General features: G+C 47.6%; 1 protein-coding gene across 2 annotated transcripts in view; it reads left to right on the top strand.

The window, feature by feature from the left end:
* The window catches only part of CASTOR2 (cytosolic arginine sensor for mTORC1 subunit 2), a 145,493-nt gene extending 126,782 nt beyond the window's left edge, over positions 1-18,711 (top strand). For both annotated transcript variants that reach the window (XM_048324694.1, XM_048324695.1), the window contains 4 exons: positions 72-182; positions 1,557-1,639; positions 3,199-3,293; positions 7,298-18,711. In XM_048324694.1, the coding sequence (XP_048180651.1) occupies positions 72-182; positions 1,557-1,639; positions 3,199-3,293; positions 7,298-7,363 (355 nt within the window). In that variant the 3' untranslated portion in view covers positions 7,364-18,711. The remainder of the gene's footprint in view (positions 1-71; positions 183-1,556; positions 1,640-3,198; positions 3,294-7,297) is intronic.
* The last annotated feature ends 2,303 nt before the right edge of the window (positions 18,712-21,014 follow it).

Raw genomic sequence — 21,014 nt, 5'->3', positions numbered from 1 at the left:
TATCTGCTTTAAGAACCTTTATTTTGTGCTCTTCTAGCCACTGTTAATGTCATTTTCTTCTGTTTCTTCAGAGTAAAAGACTCAGTGGTGGGCAACGAAGACTCGGGACATATTCGATTTTTCTCCTTTTCTCTCATTGAGGGTTACATCTCCCTGGTCATGGATGTCCAGACACAGCAGAGGTGAGCTTTGGTCTTAGAGTAACCCGGACCTTGAAAAAAAGGGATGTTCACAAAGGAGCAGGAAGCAGCTTAGACTCCTCCATGTTAGTTATTTGTACTGTCTTTGTATGGGTGTCATGGCCTTGTACACCCTGATACTTTCCTGAGTAAAACCTGGCATGTTAGTTCTTTGGACAAATTTTGGACTTGTCTGTCCAACCCCTCAGTGAAATCACAGATCAACGTGATGTAGAGTTATCTCACTTTCAAAAGAGGAACACTGGAGCAAAGTGATTTTGGCATTTTTATTCTGTTGTTCATTAGCTGTGCATTTAAGAGCAAAACCCAAAAGGAAAACCTGGTGTAGATGTTTGAAGTTTTCCTGCTAAAGGCCAAAATCAGGATGGGGATGTCAGTGATGCAGTCCTCTTGCACTGCTTTTACACATGGATGGGCTTGGTTCGGAGTCTTGTTATGATGATAATGTCCTGAGTTATCCCTGTGCAGTGGGAACCCATGACTTGTTCATCTAGCAAAGGAGGGAGTCAACTGGTGAGAAAACTTCAGCCTCTGTGTGTGTGTGTGTCTCTGCTCCTGCAGCTCTGCAGCACAGGAGGCTCTGAGGTCTGGAGGCTAGAGAGGGTGCTGTACTGCTGAGATTTGCTTTTGACATACAGTGCAGTTTGGGTTTGGTTCTTGGGGGCAAGTTCCCTGCCACAGCAACTTGTTTTTCAAATTAATAAATTGCCGTCTTGAATGTTTCTCTGACCTTATTGGAGTAAACCTTTGTCTGTCTTCAAGAGGAGCCAGAGGGCTGGAGCTTCAGCCTGGGGTGTGGGAAACCTGGGGGGCCAATTCATCTCTCTCACAGGCTGCCTGCTTGACCTTGGGCAAGTCTCTTAGCCTCCAGTCTCCTTTCCCCTGCTAAGAAATAAAGATCTCTGCAGTGGTCCCAGGGACCTCCCCAGATGGTAGGGAAAAAAGCACTGATGGTGCTCAGACACAAAACCAGTGGTTACCGTTCACATCCCTGAGAGCAGGTATGGAAACATATTCCATCCCTAGGTGTTTCCAAATGCAGCTCAAATCAAACCGTCAGTCTCAACTTTTGTAAAGCTGGGGCACAGCCTGTTGCTTAAAAATTTTTTCCCATGCCTCTCTGGGTACCTGTGCCCACCTCCAGCAGCAGATGCTGATTTGCTGTAGGACACTTGAAAGGTCAGGCAGGTGCATCTGCCCCACCTGCCTTGAGTTTTCCCAGTTTGCCCAAGCTACCACCCCATTATAGTTGGCTTCAAACATCTCAAAGATGCAGGAAAAGCAGATCCCTCACAGGCAGAATCTGACACACTGCTGTGTTTTAATTGCTATGTTTGGTGTTCCTTTTTTTTACAGATTTCCTAATAATTTGTTGTTTACAAGTGCATCTGGTGAACTTTGGAAGATGGTGCGGATTGGTGGGCAGCCTCTTGGCTTTGGTAAGTAACATTTGGGGGATCAGTTGGTGTGCAGGCACTCAGTCACCTCAGGGCCTTCAAGGGGTATGGAAAAATCCATCTGGGGATGATGCTTTTTAAGAGCCAGCAGTTTAACATGACTTTGTGAGCTGAGATTTTCAAACAGAAGTCTGACTCTATTAAGTTTTGACTTCTGAATATACTCCTGAAAGTGCTACATGCTCAACAGTTGCAGCTACATTGCATTCGTCCACTGGACTTCAGAGGTGGCTACAGCTGGGGCTCTGGTTAAAGAGAAAAGCTGGACAAAAAGGTGGCATGGAAATGCATTGTAGATTACTGAAATCAGTGGTCAGAAAGCACTGTCATACTCCAGTGCAGTGCTTGGGTAATTCTGTGATTCTAGTAGACTTTTTATAGATATATAGGGTTGGGACTAGAGCATCTTTAAGGTCCACTCCAACCCCTTAATATTCTGTGATGATTCTGTGGTGAAACTGGTGTGAAATCCTGTTTCAGGGGCTGTGGTGGGCTGCAACCTAGGAACCATGTGTCCATGCTCTTTCAGAGATGCAGGGCCAAGTGTTCAATAACAGAAAAATGGATGTTAAAGATATATGGGGCTGGGTTTGGTGCTTTCTTCTTGAACATCATTCATTGCCTTTCTTTATACCTCTGTAAATCGTTCCAGTTATAATGGTTTTGTGCTATTGGAGAATGTGCGTTTGTGCCGGTTTGGACAAATTTGGAGGAAAATATCCTCTGACAGAAGGCAGGTTACAACCAGCCCTCCCCCACCAGGTTCAGGAAAAAATAAATTTTCCTTGGAGGAAAGTGAAAGAGATAAAAAACTATTTATTTAACAGACATACAGGAAAAGAATAATAATGCTAAATAATGAAACCTCTCGCTGTGGAGAGAAACCTGGGAAGATTTCAGGGTCCTTCTGTCGGTCTGCTCTCTCTCCTCCTCCTCAGAGCTGGGTCGTGGGCCCACCTCCGGGGCTGTGGTGGAAAATGCTCCCAATGTGTTCTGATGTTGAAACAGTCCAGAAGAGAAGAAGGGAAAAACCAAAGTCCCAGGAAAACAAAGTTCAACTCTCCATCTCCCTCCAGAGAAAAGGAGCCGAAAGCTGGCTGAAAAGCAAGCAGGGCGCTTCCTCCGCTCTTCTCGCTGCCGCAGCAGAAGAACACACAGGACTGTGTGTCTGTGTCCTTGAGCAACTGCTTTGAAAAGTTCACTCGGTTTTTTTCCTCTCCCCCCTCTCAGGCTCAGTTTAAAGGCACAGAAAGGCACAAAATTAATTTCTGGGCATAGAGCAGCGGTAGGGGATACACATCATAAAGACACCCCAAGACAGCGTTTCTCTGTAGCAAAAGGAAGGTAATAAAACTAAATGTGCAATGTACCACTGTGACCCAAAAGCTTGATTCTGTGAAAAAGAATACATTTTTTTACAGAGATTCCTTCTGATTGGGGTTTGTGAAAACAAACTTCTCCTTATGTAGGCATGGAACTGGTGAGCCCTGAGACTTTTGCAAGCCCCTCCAGACAACGTTTGATTTTTTATCTCCCCACAGATGAATGTGGAATTGTTGCTCAGATTTCTGAGCCTTTGGCCGCAGCCGACATCCCAGCCTACTACATCAGTACTTTTAAGTTTGATCACGCATTGGTGAGTATGAATACAGCTTCTTTGGAGCAGGGGAGATCTTTTCCCTGTGAGGAAACTCATGATGAGAATGTCACTTCTTATCTGGACAACTTGTTGGAGTGCTTTTGCTCCAGTGTAGCCCAGCAAACTCCTGTCTCCAGCCTCCTGGGTCAGAGGCTCCTGAACCAAGCCCAGCCCTACCCAAAGCAAAGCTTTGTCAGTGAATGTTGTTCTCAAAAAAGGCTGGTCTCAGTCCTTAAAGACCTGCAGTATGGAGACTTCACAACCTCTCTGAGCAGCCTCTTCCACTGCATCTGTATCTTTTATTAGAAATGGTCACACACCCCTTCCATTTGCTTCCAAAAACAGTTGCAGGCTCCAGACTCTCAGGACAGTGCTGTGACAACCCAACCTTAAGGGGAAAGTGCTTCCTTAGATGCTTCCTTCCCCTTAAGGGTGGGTCATCATAGGTGCCTTTGTGTGTAGGGAACTTTTTGGACAGTCTACCAGTAGCAGACCCCTGCCTTCATATCTTGGTGCCTGCATTGTCCTAACCTTTGCTTTCTGAGACCCATCTATTAGCTCTGCTGTCCCTGCATCTTCCTGGGTTTTGATAAACAAGCAATAATTGCCAGCATAGCAAGGGAAGGCAATTTTGAAGCAGATAAGGTTGTTCCCATGTTTTTTCTCATGAGTGCCCATAAGCAGTTGCAACACAGTCATCATCATGAGGGTCTTGCTATCCTTGGAGAATTCTCTTCGTTTTTTATACTGATGGATAGTTTACTTTCCAGGCCTACCTCTGCTCTTCCTTTGCAAAGAGGACACCCTCAAAAATGAGGAATTCCCCTAGAAAGGGAAAATTGCTATGCCTGTAGCCACAAACAGGATGGCATTTCTCTTGGAACCCATTTCCCTGGTCCTGAAGGAGAGAGTCAGCTGCTTCATGCTATTAATTTTTTTCTTAAATGTGCCCTTTATTGCATTATACTTCTCTTTCCATCACTTGCAAATTCACTGTTCAGGTCCTACCTTTGACCTGTAAAAGCTCAAGTGAGATCAAAGCAGGTTTGGAGGTTTTTTTAATTACTTTGGTTTTTCACAGTTGGTGTGAACCATTCACAGCTGATAGGTCATGTGTGTAAAGAGTAAAAGTAAATATTATTTCAGATAGCAAAGGTGAAAGTGTTATATATGTTTGTCTTATTTTTTTGAATATTAACTGTGCTGAAAAGATAAGCTAATAAAACACCATTTAAAAATCAATACTGTTATCTTTGCCTCACATTTCTGCCCATTGTGTGGCCCCAGGTACCCACTTTTTGTGCAGAGCACAAGGTGCAGAGAGTGCTTCTACATGTCAAGCCATATCTGGAGATCTCAGCCCTGTCAGTTAAAATAGATATTTAGCTGAAAACTTATGCCATACAATTGAGATGACTCTGCAGGCAGCTCCACTTTCTAAGAGTGCCTCATCCTGCTGCCTCCAGGCCCCGCAGATCCTGCCTCCGAGCAGCTGGCAGGGTGCTATGGGGGCCATGCAGGTCTGCAGGTCTTCCTTACTTAAAGCACTATTTTAGTGTTTTTCTTTGCTACTTGCTATCTTCTTTATGTATGCTTTTAAAAGCCTTTTCACCTGGACAGTGCTGTTCTAGTTGTCAAAACCTTCTATCCTTTGGAAGGTACATATCAAGCCCTGTTTTGCCTGACTTTGCTCCAGGTGTGCTGGCTGGGCTGGATGCTTGTTGGCCCTAGGGTGGTTTTGTTGGCCAAGACCCTGACCTAGGTTTGGTCATGTTTTCCCTAACCTTGCTACCCAGATACCTTGGCTTATAGTGACATTTCTCAAGGTCTAAGTGTATCTTGAACCCTTTCTCTAAATTCTCCCTTTAATTAAGGAAGCTCAGTACCTGTTGCCAACAATTTAGAGCACTGTATAAAAGCTTGTTGTTCCCTTTGATCTGCCCTTTTTTCTCCTGTCCATCTTAAGGTGGTTTTCGTTGCTTAATTTTTATTTGACCTGGGTGTTAATATTCCAGTCTTCCTACCATGCTGTAGCTGTAGACATTTGCCCTGGTAATCAGGATGTGCTTGAGACGAAATCCCTTTGGGAGACAATGCTGAGATTGGAACCTCCAGGTCTCTGGCATGTCCCCTGGGTAAGGTCAGGCTGGAGAGAGCCACAGTTACCAGCTCCCTCTAGAGAGAGCCTTTTCTGCTCTTGCTGCCTCATTTTCACAGGTGTCTTGCTCTCCTTCACCAGCGTTTTGCTTCTGAAGAGGCTGGAGCTGTGTCTGGGATGTAATTTGGAGCTTTGCTTCTTCCTTCATGGTTGTTGCTTTGATCTGCACACTACCTGAGAGGTGAACACAGTGCACCAGCTGCCTTGGGACAGGGGTCATTTCCAAGGGGCAGGGAGGGGGAGGACTCCTCCACTGGTGGCAAACTAGGATGGGTCCTACAATGCAAAATTGTTTGCACACCTGTCCTGGAGAAAACCCTGCCGAAACATTTGTGGGGTGATTGATACCATTTCTGTGCTGTTAAGGGGTTCAGGCATTTTGCATGGAATGAAGGACCACTGTGTTTCATGCAGGAGATGCATCTGTGCAGGTCAAAGACAGCTGGCCAGAGCTGGCTGGTGCTGCTTCCTCCTGCTTCTGTCTGGTGCTGATGAAGCATATGGAGAGACCCACAGCACTGAGCATTGCTGGGGCTGACTAGAGGAGCGTGGTTTAAAAAATTGGCTCCTATGCTTTTTCTCATTATGTTATGTAGAGGAAAAAAGTCAAACAGCTTCTTCCGCTGCAGTGTTCGGTGTACTGGGAAAAATGAGGAAGGGGAGGCAGTGGAGAGTCCTGTCTCAAAGTCTTGCTCCCTATGGTAGATGTGTCCTCGGGTTTTCCTTCTAAACCAGAAGAGTTCGCTGTATGCTTGTTCTAAGATTATTTTCTTCCTTTCCAAAGGACTTTTGTTCACACATCATCAGAGTTGACTGCTGTTATTCCATCTTTCTATTGGAAAATTGAATGTTTTTCTTGTTATTTCTCTTGGGGTTTTTCCTCAGTTTTGTTAAAAGCCTTGCAGAAAGACACAGTCTGGTTGTATTTCCACTGTCTGAGCTCTTGAGAGTGTCCAGTGAATTCAGGTATTGTACTCCTGGCCTTAAATACCTTGTAGAGGAAACAGTTCCTTCTTCAGTTTACTTGACATAAATTATTTTGGCTTCTTGCAGCAACTTACAGATAATTTCTTTTTCCCTCAGTCTTCTTTCCATTTTTCAAGAGCTGCCTGTTCCCTGAACAGTGTCTTGGAGTTTAGGTAGTAGTCAGAAACACTTCTTCTGTCCGATGTAACTTTACTTGTGATGTTCTTTTCTACTGATGACAGTTGCTCTGAGGTCTTTTGCATCTTCTGTTACAAGAGGTTTTTCTTGCAGTAAGTGTGAAAAGACACCCATGAATAATATGGACTTCTATGGTTAAGTCTCCTCACAAGACTGGATAAAAAAGCACAGATGCACCACAAGCAGACTGGTAGCTCTCTTCCTCTTTTGATGGGCATGTTCTCCTGTCACCTACCATGGTCTTCCCATCCACACTTTCAGGTCCCAAACCTGTAGGGTGCCCCTGAGAGCCTCATGGAGCCCTTAGGCAGCCACATAAATCCATCAGCGTGGGTACTACGCATGAGTGACCTCCTGGCATACAAGTGCTTCACCAACAAAAGGAAGGGAAAGGAGGGGAGAGGAAGAGGAGAGAGAAATCCCAAAATAGTTGCCTCCCACCAGCACCCACCATACGACAGCAAACCATCTGGATCTCACAGTATTTGCTCCGGGGCTACCATGGGTGAACAGGGGTGTCCTTGTACATAGAGCCCTTTCTCAGTGGAGTTCAGGTGTCAGTAAAAAACAGCAAAGTATCTGCCTCCTTGGGACTGGTCTGGCTTTGTCTCTCTTTTGCCTCTCTTTTCCTTGTCGTCCCTTTTGCTGGAACATGACCTTTCTTTTTGTTTTCTTGCAGGTACCTGAAGAAAATATAAATGGTGTGGTCAATGCACTCCAAGTCAGTCAAGCTGAAAAGCATTAGAAATCTTCTGAGTTGGTTCCAGATGCTTTTTATTATTATAATAATTATTATTATAATTTTTTTCTCACAGTATTTCTTGAAAAATCTGATTACAGAGAGTAACATGAAAAGAGACTGGAAAGTTGAGCAGAAACAGCTCTAATAAGGCTTTGTTTTAATTATTATTGTTATTGTTATTTTATTAAATTTATGAATGAAGGGCAGGAGGAAAGGGAATTCATATGGTTTCCTGATATTCAGCTCCAAGGTGAAGTGTACCCTGGCTGTGCTCTCAGTGTGGAAGGAGCTGCCCGGGGACACCCATTGGCAGCATGGATGGCTGTGGGCATGCTGCCGAGAGCAGTGGGATGGGCCAAGAGCAAATGGACAGGCCACTGGCTCAGAGAGCCCTGAAAAGCAGAAACAAAATGAAATATGGAATTAAACAGAAAAGAAGTCACACAGTGCTGGCTTGTCTCCTCACATCAGACTTTCTGAGGACTGTCCTTCGTTGCCTGTGTTGAGATAGAATGCAGAGGGTTCTGTTTCCCCTGACAGAAGAGTTTGGCATTGGAAAAAGGGAAAATATCCAGTTGTTTGACATTTCCCCTTTTTCTTTCTCCCTGCAGTGAAAGCCTGGCTGCTCTGAGAAAGCCTGGGCAGGGGGAGCTCAGCTCTGGCCAGCTCCTGGCGGGTGGTGTCACCCAGACTTGTATCGGCATTGAAACTTAGCCAGTTTTGGTCAATATTTTCCAGTTACTCTCTCACTGCTCCCAGTATTCTCCTGCCATGTCCCCTGCTCCAGGACATGGAGTCCCCTTACCCCACATCAGAGCCTTCCTCCAGCCCTTGTGCCCCAGGGCCAGCAAGAGGCCTCTTTTCTCCTGTCCCCTCAGGCTTTTTCCCATCCACTGTGCACATATGGAAATAAGTATATTGCTCAGGCTCCCTGGGTAGGGTAGCTGCTCTTGCACATCCCAGGTCACCTTAGCCAAGAGCCACAGCAGGTTGTCCCTGCCAGGGCCAAGAGGATGCCTGAGTCTTGTGGGCACCCTCCTGCGGTTTTTCATCAGCTTCTCCATCACACAGGTGGAAATTGTTGCTGACTGGGGAAAGTAGAACAGTGCTGAGAATGCATAAAACCTGCTAGCGTCTGGTCCTGTCACAGGAAGATGATGGGGCTTTTCCCATGGGGCAGCAGTAGTGTGTTTGCTTCTGGCTTGTACCACAGCTGAGGGCCAGCAGGAGCCAGGCATCAAGGCCCATAGTGGCACCTGTATCCGGGTTGTGCCCACGGCTGCTGCCAGCACCATGGAGGACAGCAGGGACCAGGGTTGCCCAAGCCAGGGGTGCTAGCAGTCTGCTCCACATGCAGCAAGGGCTGGTGAAAGGAGAAGCCGTCTGCAGAGGACGGTGCTTTTGTGATTAGCAGCCCCAGTATATCTTGTGTTTCTTGACTTCTTCCACTTCAGTCTTGACATAAAGAAATTGCAGATCTTGCCATTTTCCTGAGGGCTTTCCAGCAAGCTTCAGGGACAGCCTCTAGCAGGATTTTCCTGAGGCTGTGCCATATACAGCCGTGAGCCAGGGTTTTGCATTAATCTGGAGGCAGTAAGCAAGCACCTGGGATCATGCCATGGGCATGGTTTGTACCGGTGTGTAGGACATGCAAACACACAGACACAGTTTGCTGATTAGTTCTGCATTCACAGTACTGGAGGGCGAAGCAGTTAGGGTTTCTGATGCTGCTGGATTCAAACATGGAGTTTCAGATCTGATTTTTCACCAGTAGGATGTTGTGTGGCATCTAGACAAGGAGTCAGAGCATCCATGGGAAAAAGCATGGATGACTTTCCTTGGTTGGCCCTCCTGGAGCATCCCTGCTGAGGAGCACATGTTCAGTGCTCTACCAAACAGGATGTTTTGCTGTTCCTTTACATGGGTTTTCAGAATTGTCCCCTGATATGTTTATATTCACTCCAGATTTCTGGACTAAAGGTGTATTCTAGATGTGGCACTGTGCATCTCTGGATGTTTGGAAAGACGCTTTGGTTTCCTGCCGCAAGGACACAGGCACGGGCTGAGGCTGCGTGGTGCAGTGTTGAAAACACTCAGAGATGTTTGCTGTGACTCTGCCCACTGTTGTGGGCACTGAGCTGGGCTGGGGTGGGCAGCAAGGCCAGCAGTGGCTTTTCACCCCATATATTGTCAGAGGGTTACTCCTTGGGATGGCAGATTGGTGGCATGGCAGGCGGTGACGGAGCGTTGAGTTGCTGTACAGGTACTGAGTTGCCAGCCACGGTTTCTGGTCAGCTGAGTTGAGCCTGAGTTTTTGCTGTGTGCATGGATGGTGCCACCATGACAGAGTCACCATGAGAGGGTCTTCTTTTTGCTCTAGGGTTTTGTGAACCTTTGGGAAATGCCAGTTTCAGCATCAGAGAGTACCCTTGTGTTGCTCTGCACATACCAGTGCTGCTTCCAAAGGACTGCGACATGGATAGGAAGGAATTAACTTGAAACAAGCAACAACTTTACTGAGCCTTAAATGAAAGCAAGAAAAATCTGTTTTAATTTGCTAGCATTGTACTCAGGTTGATTTTTTTAATTTAAATTTTTTTCCCAAGGGAGTCAGCCTTTTATTTGTGAAATCTGTAGAAGGCTTTGTGGTATTTCAAACCTTCCAAAAGAAGGTTGATGTCCTGACACGGGAAAGCTGGCCTGAAAAATTCACAGGATGCAAAATGCCCTTGAGGGACGCTGACGCTGCCACCATCCTTGGCTTCACCTTTTTATTTCCTTTTATAGTTTTGTCCTGACATCCATGGAGATTGTTTCAGACAACTTGATGCTTTCCCTTTCGTGTTCCCTTCATATTTTTTGCTGGTGGGAACTGGGATACTCCAAGTGTGGCTAGAATTGGTAGACCCTTGTCCCCGCACCATGCCTGAAGTCAGGATCAATGCAAGCTTACACAGCACTGCTGCTTGTGAGACCTACACTGCAGGAAGGAGTCTGTAGGGGCTGTGTTAAAAATTTTTGTAGTAATAATAATACCACCACAGTATTAACACCACAGTGCTTAGTGAACCCAAAGTAGGGGGCTCTTAAAGCTGCTCCACAGCTCCCACTCTCTCGGCACCCAGCCTTTGGGATGGGAAAAAAATTGGAGTCTTTTCCATTTTTTAAAATGCCTTATGATAATATGTCTGAGTATCCCTGACATTATGCTGTTCAGTACTGTGTGGATAAAGGAGGAACATGCCTCCGTGGGACGCTCTTGGGCTGGGTGCCTGGATTACCTGTCAGCTGCCAGTGCTGCCCTCAGCATCCCTGCTCACCTCTCTGGGCAGTTCCACCTGGCCATGGCTGCTGCTAATGAAGGATTGCCTCAATGCTGCAGGCTGCTTTCTGTGCCCTCTCTCCTCTCATTGCACAAAAATTCACCAAACAGCAAAATGTGAAAGTGTTTCCAGTCCTGCAGAAAGGGGTAGGCAGGGGAAGAGAGCATGGCCCTCATGCACCCTCCGTCTTTCTCCAGGGCATTTGTTTTCTTAGAAGCCTCAACCTTTCCAAGTTGTGTGTGTTATTAAATAGGGTTTTGTCTTTTTCCCTCAACCCAGTTAGAATTTGATTATAAATTCCTTTCTACTGAGCAAGTGTGTGCATATGTTCATCTTAATGTATAGTGTTTCCACCGAAATCCTTCATGTGTCTCTGTTGCACACCTGTAAATACCCGTGTTTGTGTCTGTATCTTGTACATGCTATGGGCACTCAAGCAATATAGGTTCACATACATATTTGTGAGTATATGTGTGTATACTCTGGGCACACATTCTGTGTGTGTGTCTATGTAGTGAGTACTGTATACACACATTCATTCACCATGTATTTTTAATTCAAGTAATGGGCAATATGAATATTAGTTCTACTCCTGCTTTTTCTCTACACATGTTTAGTGAAGACCAGCAGTGGAGTTGGCCTGGAGCAAAGCTGGGGCTCCTCTGCTTGCTGGGAGCAGCATTGGATTTTCATCCCTGCTTCAGAAAATTAGGTTCCTCTCCAGTTTGGTGCCTCAAGCACAGAGACTGTAGGAAATCCACTCCTTTTTCTTTCTATGTGTTTTAGTTGCTGCCCTAAATTGCCTCAGCCTGTAAGTAGGACTGGTCTTCCTGCCCAGACCCTAGCTGGAGGTTTCCAGTGGGGCTTCCAGCTCCTGCAGGCACAGAGCATGGTGCCAGTGCTGCCCGCCTTCCCCCAGGCAAGGCAGCAGCTCCTCCAGGCTCTCTGCAGTCGGGGCTTCTGGGTGGCCTGGGCTAGGCACCAGCATTCCCTCTGAGCTGTTTCCTGGTGGCCTTCCCCAACATCTCTGCACGAGGCTGGGGGCAAGTGCAAGATTTCCTGGTGATGTGTCTGCTCGGGGCTTGGCCGGCAGTGGCAGGCTATGGCTAGTGCAGGGCTCTGGTATTTGTTAGGGAATTCACATTTGTTGGTCTGTGAGGAGCTGAAATCAGTGGCTTATTTTTAAATAGACTGAAGTGTTGGAGGGCCTTTTCCTGTTAAAAGCAGAAGAGGCTGCTTGAACCCAGTCACTGGAAGTATGTGGTCTTTTCATCTCGCCATTGGAGATTTCTGTTGACCAGGAGCGCTGTTAGGGTCCTTGTAGGGAAACATCCCATTTTCCTATTTCAGTTACACTTCACCAAAGGTGGGATGGGGCAGGGGGGTGAGGAATGGGGTGCTGCCTTGCCACTTTTGGCACTTTGAGGTTGCTGATTTTTCAAGCTGTCCCCCAAATGCACCCTTGCACAAGTTTGTGCAGCCTTCGGTTTCTTTCCAGGCATTGAAGTCAGTTTGGGGTTTCTGCAATGCTGTGCTTTAGATGGCATTTATCAGCCTCTCTCATGGGGAGGCCTTAATGGAAATACTTGGTTTTGCTGGAGCACAGAGATGGTGGCACCTGCAATGGGTAACATAAGTATTAAGACTCACTTAATGACAATGCCATTTATAAAGCATACTCATCATACAAATATTATACTGCTGCTTCAAAATGTGTTTTAAACTCCAAGCTCTCTGTTACCATTCCCAGGTCACAGGCAGGGAATGCTACTGGTCAGAGATAAATCAATCCTCCTCTCCCACGAAAACCTTGTTGGTGTCAGGTCCTGCTGTGGGGTAGCACCTGACACTGAGCAGGGATTTACTTTTTAAGACTTGCCATGCAGAGCTGGGTGTGGGGACTTTTAGGACTGACACTTGAAAGATTGCTGCGAGGTCTTGATTGCTTTAGCCAATCAAAGCATCCAACAGAAGTGTATCAGGTTTTATTTTTCTGAAGCATGTTTTGTCCTGTCGGCACTGGGAAGAAATAAGGCAGTGCAACATAAGGAAGTGTGTGGCAGAGGAGGTTGCTCAGACTCCAGCATAGCTCCCTGAGTACCCAGTTGTTTCCCTGGTGCTCTTGATGCTCTCTGGTATGTGTAGACCCCTGAGAGAGGCGAGGTAAGGCAGGGAGCAGCTCTGCTCAGAGCTCTGCCATTGCGCTACGTTTGCAGGATTTGCTGTCCTCAGGCATGAGCTCCTGACACATTCCTCCACCGGCAGCCCCTCAAGTCTCACAGTGTGTCTGTGAGGTGAGGGTTTAGTAGTTTGACTCTTGACATCCTGTGAAGGTTGGAAAGCTGTCTGGGACATTAAAGGCTGAATTGCATGTGCTTGATCAGGGCCTGGCTCTGAGAAGCGGTTTCCCATCTTTTCTCAGCTCTGCTATACAAAGCTTGAATTGTTTTTCTTACAAAGGGGGCCCCTCCCTGGTGTGAGCTGATGTTGCCGTGACTGCCTGGCTGCAGAGGGCCCGGGCTTCAGGCCGTGCTGACCTGCAACAGCCATGGGGTGAGCCCAGGCTCCTCTATTCTGGAAGGCATCTGGGTCTGACTTGGCATCTGGGTCCCACACATCCATGCTGTGGCAGTGCAGGGTCTGCAGAGATCCCTTTTAGTGACAGGTGTGGGAAAGGTAGGGGAAAAGCAGGGATAGCTGGAGTGCTGAGTGATGCAAAAGAATTAATATGTTCTAGTTGTGTACATATGAATATATTGAAGTTTTGCTTGCTGTTGTGAACACCAAAGCATTTTCATCTTCGTTTTGATTCACACCCCTCCCTGCCCAGCCTCCATGCTCAGCCCAGTATCCCAGGGGATGCATTTGTCCCAGTCATACCTTCCCACCAAGGGTGGGTCGCATGACCCCTCCAAACCCCCAGTACTTAGAAAATCTTTTGATGCTCCGCCTCTCCACTGGGGAAGGCTCCCAAGAATCACCATGTGTTTTGATGCAATGGTGGTATCAGGTACTGTGGCCAGAGGGGTTAGTCCCATCCTTGTGGTTTTCGCCATCCATATACCCACATAACTGTTCAAGAGCACCAGGTCGTCCAAACTCCTTAATTTAGAGGTCAGCAACTTGAATAGGAGGTGCTGGGTCCTGCGTTGGCACAGTCAGTGTTCACTGAGCGCAAGTGTTCCCATCAGCACTGGATAATTGGTATTTTCTGATAATGACAAGGGAGAAATTCTTTGTTTGGCCTCAGGCTGAGCATTGCTGCTAATTCCTGAGAGAAGGTGTCCCCCAGCAGCATTCAGTTATGGACAAGAAGTAATTTTCTGACGAGGATTTCTTCTCTCTGTTACTTTGACTGTTGTGGACATCTCCAGTAAGCAGCTTAAGGTGTATAACTTACCTGTTCCAGTCCTGCCTGCAAACATTGGATTGGATTAAACTTTTATATCTGCAGGAGAGTAAAACCCAGTAATTCTTTGCCAAATAGTATTTACATGTTGTAGCATGCACCGAGGTGTGTTAACGTTGGCTGAAATGTGCAAACCTGCCTCCAGATTTCCATACCTTCTCCCCATGAGTGCATCTGTCTGTCTTGTCTGTCTGTACCCTACCATATGTCAGGGGCCAGCAATATCCCTCAGGCATCCTGGCAGCACTGAACCAGTACAGAAACAGTGTGCATCCTCAGGAAGGCTGTAGGACCTTCCCAGGGTACCTGGAAGGGAAACACTTGACTGTGAAGATAATCTTGAGTTACTCTACTGTCCTTGGTCTCCTTTATTTAATCCTTGTGAAGCACAGCTGGGTTGAACTACCAGCTCCAGTTAGCAAAGGTGAAGGAAAGAACAGGGTTCTGCAGTGTGAGATGTGCACTGGAGGCTGATCAGCAAATCCTGGCTGCAGCAGTAATAGCTCTGCAGACACCCTGGTGAGCACAGACCAAAGCACAGCCCCTGTTGTATGAGGGGGAAATGGATGAAGTATGTATCAAAGTATATTCTCATTTTAAGGTAAGAATTTTAGGGTTCTATACCTCTTTGGAACATATATAAGCTAAGATCCTTTCTTGGTCTCTCTAGACAGCATTGGTCATACCAGTTTCAAAGCCTGGGCATGAATGTTACCTTGTTATTGCAGATTACATGGAATAGCTTCCCCCTGCTCCGTAATTCTCTTCCAGCCATGACCTGGGCTTCTGCATGCCCCGAGTTTTGCGGAGGGCTTGGCCACAAGGGAACACAAACCCCTGGCATCTCCTCCCAGCTGAGAGTGTGTTAAGTTTTGCAGCCAAGGTGCAAGGAGTGGCAGAGGAAAGGCAGCCACACACCTCCTCCCCTGCCTGCACAGCTCCAGTATGGCCACGGCCAGCCCATCTCAGCACCATCCCAGCTGCGCAGAGCAGGAGAGTTGCAAAACAGCTGGTTCATGCCCTGGGCTCCCTTGGGGTTTTGTTTTCATCCATTTTTAGCTTTCTGCAAAATTCTGTAAATGAAATGTGGGTGGATTTTGGAGGAGACATGGACAGAAATGCCCATCAGGCATCTGGCAGGACTGAAATTTTGAAATACGTGTGAGAGCAGAGCAGGAGCATGTCGCTCCCCCTCTGTCCGGCTCTGTCCTCTGCCTGTACCGTAGGAGAGCTGACCAGGTGCCATGTTCCTCTCTAGGCAGACCCAGTGGTTTTACTGGAGTCCTTCCAACCCTAGATTATGCTAAAAATAGGGCATCCTTCATTTTGGGGGGGACTGGTTGCTTCTTCCCTCCTTGTGTGGCTGTGGCAGAGGCAGTGTCTGTTGGACAGCACCTTTGGGAAGATGCCATGGGAGGCTGCTGTTTAGAGCCCCCTGCTCTGGCTGGCTTTCTGCTTCTATTTCAGCATCCTGAGGATTTAAACCAGCTTTCTGCAGTTACAGTAATAAGCTTATTTTTTTTATTCCCAAAGGATTCCTACTTGCTGTTTTGTAACTTGAAAAACATTTTAGAGGTACCTGATTTCCTGGTCCTTGTGGGAATGCTGCTTGAAGCACACACTTGCCAGGTTGGCTGCTGTAAGCATTACTGCTCCTTTGGGCCCCAAAAGAGGAGTTCAGCCCAATTTGCCTGCTGAAATGCTGAAGCAGCCCCAGGCTCAGGCTAGCAGGATGCTGCTCTGGGCCAGGTCACAGGGGAGAGACAGCCCCGGTAAACAGAGCACCCTCTGTATCCTTGCTGCCTGCAGTCATTCCCATCAGCTGGAAGGGAATACAAAGGAATTTCCCTTCTGCTGAAGAAAAGCAACAGTCTCCTCTGTGGATTTGTGGTCGGTGGCAAAAGCAAAAGAATGTTTGTCATGTGAGACATTGAAGGAAGGAGCCAGGGGTTCCTATATGTAGTGCAAAGGAGAAAAAAATTGGCAGCCTTTGTTGTAGCTGTTTCTTGCAGTTGTTTCTAATGCCAGCCGTGGGATGGGGTTGAATTTTTGAGATCACTGGTATTACCTAAAGAGCTGGTGGTGCTGTTACAACTGTGGGAGTTGCAGACCTGGCAGTGTTGCCTTCAGGCAGGACCAACCTGCACAGAGCACAGGACCCTCCCCACTAATGCTCAGCCCTGGGCAGCAGTAAGTGCAGACAGACAGGCTATTGAACCAGGCCTGCTCTTGAAGAAATCCACCAGTTTTAACATTTTCTTCCTGGGAGCAAACCTGTTTTTCCTAGCGTTGCGTGTTAGTGGGTTGGTGCTGATGCTGCAGGTTCAGACCACAAAGGTGGCTCTGCAGGAGGAGAAGCACCCCGTTTCAACCATTAAGAACTGTCTGGTCCAGCTCGATAACCTCAGCCATTTGTTTAGTTGTATCATAATTTTTATTAGTCATGCCCTCACTCTCCCCCAAACCCCCAAACTGGGGTTCTTGCCAGTCCTATGTCTCAGTGCTTACTTCCTCCAAGTTTTTATTTGTTCTCCAATTGTGAACTGCTCCAGTGATATCATGGCAGAACATCAGCATCCCAGAGCAGTCTTTTCTAGGTGCTTCTGGCTGTGCTGGATCCAGGGCTGCCCTTGCTTCTCACCCAAAATCCTCCTGCAACTGCTGCTAAAAATGATCCTACTAATCCAATGGCTGTTGATTCTAGGAGTGTGAGAACTGCATCCAAGAGCCACTAGTGCCCAGTTTAATGCCTGGAAACGCACAGGGTAGTAACTCTACCCTGCCTCTTTCCAGCCCAGGACTGTGGTGTCACAGCCAGCAGGATTGTGTCCCCTGCCTGTGGCTGTGCATTCGGTTATCCCTCCCCTGTGTGTGGGCTCCAGGCTTGGCTTTGGGGCTTCTGAGACATGAAGTTGAGCAGGGTGTTCATTTTAGCACAGTGGCAGCCATGTTCTCTGCCAATGCATCCTCCTCCACCCTGCCTCTGCAGCAGCTGGGGGTGGCAGTGACAAAGAGGTGATCCTGGTCCTGCTGACCCAAGTACTAGGGACAACCATGGCTCTTGGGACAGGCAGAAGAGGAGGCTGCTGGACAGTAACTCATGGTAGCATGCAGCTTCAGAAGCTCTGTTTCAGCCTTTGGAAGAGCCCATCTCATTCCCTTACTGTTAACTCCTTACATAGCCCATTCTCCCCTTGTTTTCATTAGAATTAGAGGGGGCATGATCATCTCAATCTGCTTGACATGTTCACCTGCTCCCACCAGCAAGCCATGCCAGCAGGTCCTGTCACTGCTGGGATTTGGATCTTGGTGGCACAGTGCCCAGGGACCATCTGCAGCCCCACCTTGCAATGAGTGTGGCTATGGCTGCACAACACGGCACTGGCTCACACTGGTTGTCTCCTGCTCTTTGGGCACCATAGGGCAGGCAGAGGGGTTAGTTCAGAGGGAGCATTGCACAGAGCAAGGAGGAGCCTCATTGTCCTCATCAGCGCTTAAGGCAGATTTTTAGTTTGGTTCCTCTGGGCTGAGCTTCAGCGAGCCATCGCCTCATGGGGGCACAGTGCAGGGTTACAGCCCCACTGCACCGTTCAAGTTCAGGGCTTGTTATGAGGGGTCAACCCTTCTGGGGCCATAATGCAACACCACTTTTTTAGTGCCTCAAGTGGCTTGAACAAGACTGGGCATTTATCTCTTTCTCCCCTTTGTACTCAAAAAGGAGCCCAAATTCCCTCCAGATACCTAGAACGGCTACAGCATTAACCAAGAGAGCAGAGATGCTCCTGGTGCAGAAGCTGCCCAACTTGCATCAGGGTCTGTCTCTCTGTTCCCTGGCCAATTAGAACAGCTGTGCTGGGCAGCCTGGGGAGGAAACACAAATCTTTAGGACTTCTGCTCTGCAAGTGAAATACCACTTTTGGCCTCAGACACACCAAGCAGGCTGAAGTGACCAAACTCTTGCAGCCTCTCCTCCCTGCTCACCTCAGAGCAGCCTTCCATTGGGGAGGGTGGAAAAAAGATGTGTATTTATTTCCCTTTAATTACCAGGTCTGATGCAAACAGACAGGGTGGGGAATCCTCCCAGTGCAGGGGCCTTTGGTACACCTTCTGCTCTGGGCTGCAGTCAGGGAAAGGCTGCTTGCACCTACCATGTGGGCAGTGCTTGTGGGCTCAGTGAGGCCAGGCACTGCACGTATGGGTGGGCAGCAGCTCCTGCAAGCTTGGGGGTACAAGGCACAAGGGAGCCTGAATGCGTCAGCTGCCTTCATGGCCTCTGCACGAGGGGGGATGTTACACCACCGGGAACAGGGACTGGTGGCAGAAGCTTGGGATCATGTGCTGGACATGGCGTGGAGCTAAGAAGTGGCTGCTTTGCTTTCCCAGCAAGTGCACACACTGCTTTTCTTTGCTGGTCTTATGCTGAAAAGCTGAGATTTATGTACTGTATGAGAAAAACGAAACAGAAAAAAAGAAAAAATCCTAATGTTCCAAAATAAATCACAGTATATTTTGTACTTTGTAAAGTAATTAAACCGAAAAAGAATAAAAAGTGAAACTTATGCTGTCTGCTTTTGTACTGATCAAACTGAAAATAAAGCAGAGCTTGGCATTGTCTAGAAGATATAACTCTCCTTTCTTTCACCTACAGCCATGTTGGGTGTCACTCACACACACACCAATTATGAAGGCCAGCAGACATCCCAGAGGCTCTCTGGTGTCCAGGTCCTGTCACTGGGTGTACCATACCCCTACAGACAGTACCCATCACCATCCTCCAGCTGTTTCCTGGGAACCACCAAACCTGCCCTATCCTCTTCCCTTAAAATAAGAGGTCAGTGGGATGCTGCTAGTGTGTTTGCCAGACTTAGGTTCACCTGCTCACTGCAGAGTGCAAGATGCCCAGGAGTCTGGACAGCCCCCGCAGAGATCCTGGCAGGGCACCCCCAGAGCCCTGCACCCCAGCAGTGGCAGGGAAGCAAACTCAGCCTCCTCATGGGCTATTTTAGGGCAGTCACTGTGGGTCCTGAGTCTCAATCAGCAGCGTGGTTGCACAGCACCATTGCCACATGGTCTGCAAGAAACAGGTGAACAACCTGTCTGAAGTGTGCAAGAAAAACCACGAAATCGGATGAATCATCACCCTATTACAGTTTTAACCATTTATAGTGGATGTTTAAAGGGAAGCAGCCCATCTACATAAACTGTAGTCAAGAAAAGCATCTCCTTTTTAGTGTAGTGTAATCCATTGTTTACTCTTGTGCTCAAGTGTTAAAATGTTCATGTAAGAAATTACTGTGGTAATCTGGAATGAAGTCTTAATGCAGAGTGCTGCCTCGAGGGTTTAATCCAGTAAAACAAAAACCCAAATAGATCAACACAGACACTGCCACACAATCTCAGAACTGCCTGCAACTCCCCACAAAAGCAAATGGCAAGATAAGTAACAGGATGGAAGCTGTTGAACTGGTGCCAACCCCAAAGACACTGATGCCTTTTCGTGTATTTTTCTCACCTCACCTGCCCAGGCTCACACCTTTGAGCAGGAGGTGCTGAGGCACTGCAGGGAGAGGGAGGGAGACTCCAGCCCCTTGCAAAAAACACTACAAAGATGTATTTTTGTGAGTCATGATGAAGCATGGTGAAGAAATGTTGTTTCAGGAGTATTTTGAATGCTGAAGGCTAATTATTAGTTCTCTGACTCATCAGTTTTTGAAGGACCATGTAGAGAAAAGTCTGTTGTAACGCAGCGCCTAAGATAATCTTTCTCTTACAGGCATTCATGTGTTTTATCCCCAGTGCGGCAGTCTGCTGACAGATGAGACCAGCCTTGCTGTGTGGGGGCTGCAGGGCAGCCCAGGGGCCATACTGCATTCAGCTCTGCAGCAGGGAATTGCCAGGACCCCTTGGGATGGTGGGATGTGGAAGCCTGAACTTGCGCAGGTGCACTTGGGCCTGAACCTCTCACCCACAGCTCCTCCAGTCCTCAGCCACTGTGGCAACCCTGCTCGGCCACTGCAGTGCTTGGAGCTGTTCATGCACAAGGTTCTGCACCAGGGGACTGTCCTGAAGCCCTTTTGGGCTATTTTAAGCCAAACACGCTGGTGCAGTGCTGATCTGAGTGCAAATCACTTGTGTAATCAATGCCAAATCAAGTAGGTTATTCTAGTTCTAATTTGAGCTGCTCCCCATGTGCATCCTTGGCCCATACACTCCCTCACTGCAGGTATATTTAGGGATGCAGGTATATTTTGGGCTGTCTACTTTGCCATACTTCGAAGGACAAAATGATGCAAAATTGCTTTGCAGTTCACAATGTTAGTGACCTGAAGCTACCCCTGCATGGCTGGGCTCCTGTATGGCCCTGGTCCTGCAGGAGGAGCACAAGCCACACAGGTTGGATCTGCCTTCAACAGGCAAGGGGTGTGGTGGGGAATAGGGTATTTTCATTTTCTGAGCCAAGACTGAGCCCATCAGCAACAGCAGGAGCAGCTCTGTAAGAAGTGTATTTTAGACAGGGGAAAAAACTGCTGCACAGCAGCAGCGAAAAGAAAGGAATAAGAATCTCTAACAGACAACCATGGAGATACAAAGGTCAGCAGAGGAGATGAAGGAGGCAGAAAAGTCAGGAGCAGGATTAAGCCTGGGAAGAAGGGAGAGGTGTGGGAAAGGTACTGTTAGAGTTCTGTTTAGACATACTAATTCCTCATTACCTTGCTCTGTTTCATTGGCAATAAAACAATTTCCCCAACATGAGTCTGCTGTGCCCATGATGGTAACAGGTGAGGCCCTGCCCTTATTCCAACCCATATGCTTTCCTTCAGATTCTCTCTCCCTGTCCTGTTGATGGAGGAGGGATGACAGAGCAGGCTGGGGGGCACCTGGCCAAGATCAAAATGCTCCCCCCGCACTGTGAACAAAACAT

The sequence above is a fragment of the Corvus hawaiiensis genome, chromosome 20 (genome assembly GCF_020740725.1).
Source record: "Corvus hawaiiensis isolate bCorHaw1 chromosome 20, bCorHaw1.pri.cur, whole genome shotgun sequence".
NCBI classification, from domain to species: Eukaryota; Metazoa; Chordata; class Aves; order Passeriformes; family Corvidae; genus Corvus; species Corvus hawaiiensis.
The sequence above is the reverse complement of the archived record's forward strand: the minus strand, read 5'-3'. Positions and strand labels throughout refer to the sequence as shown.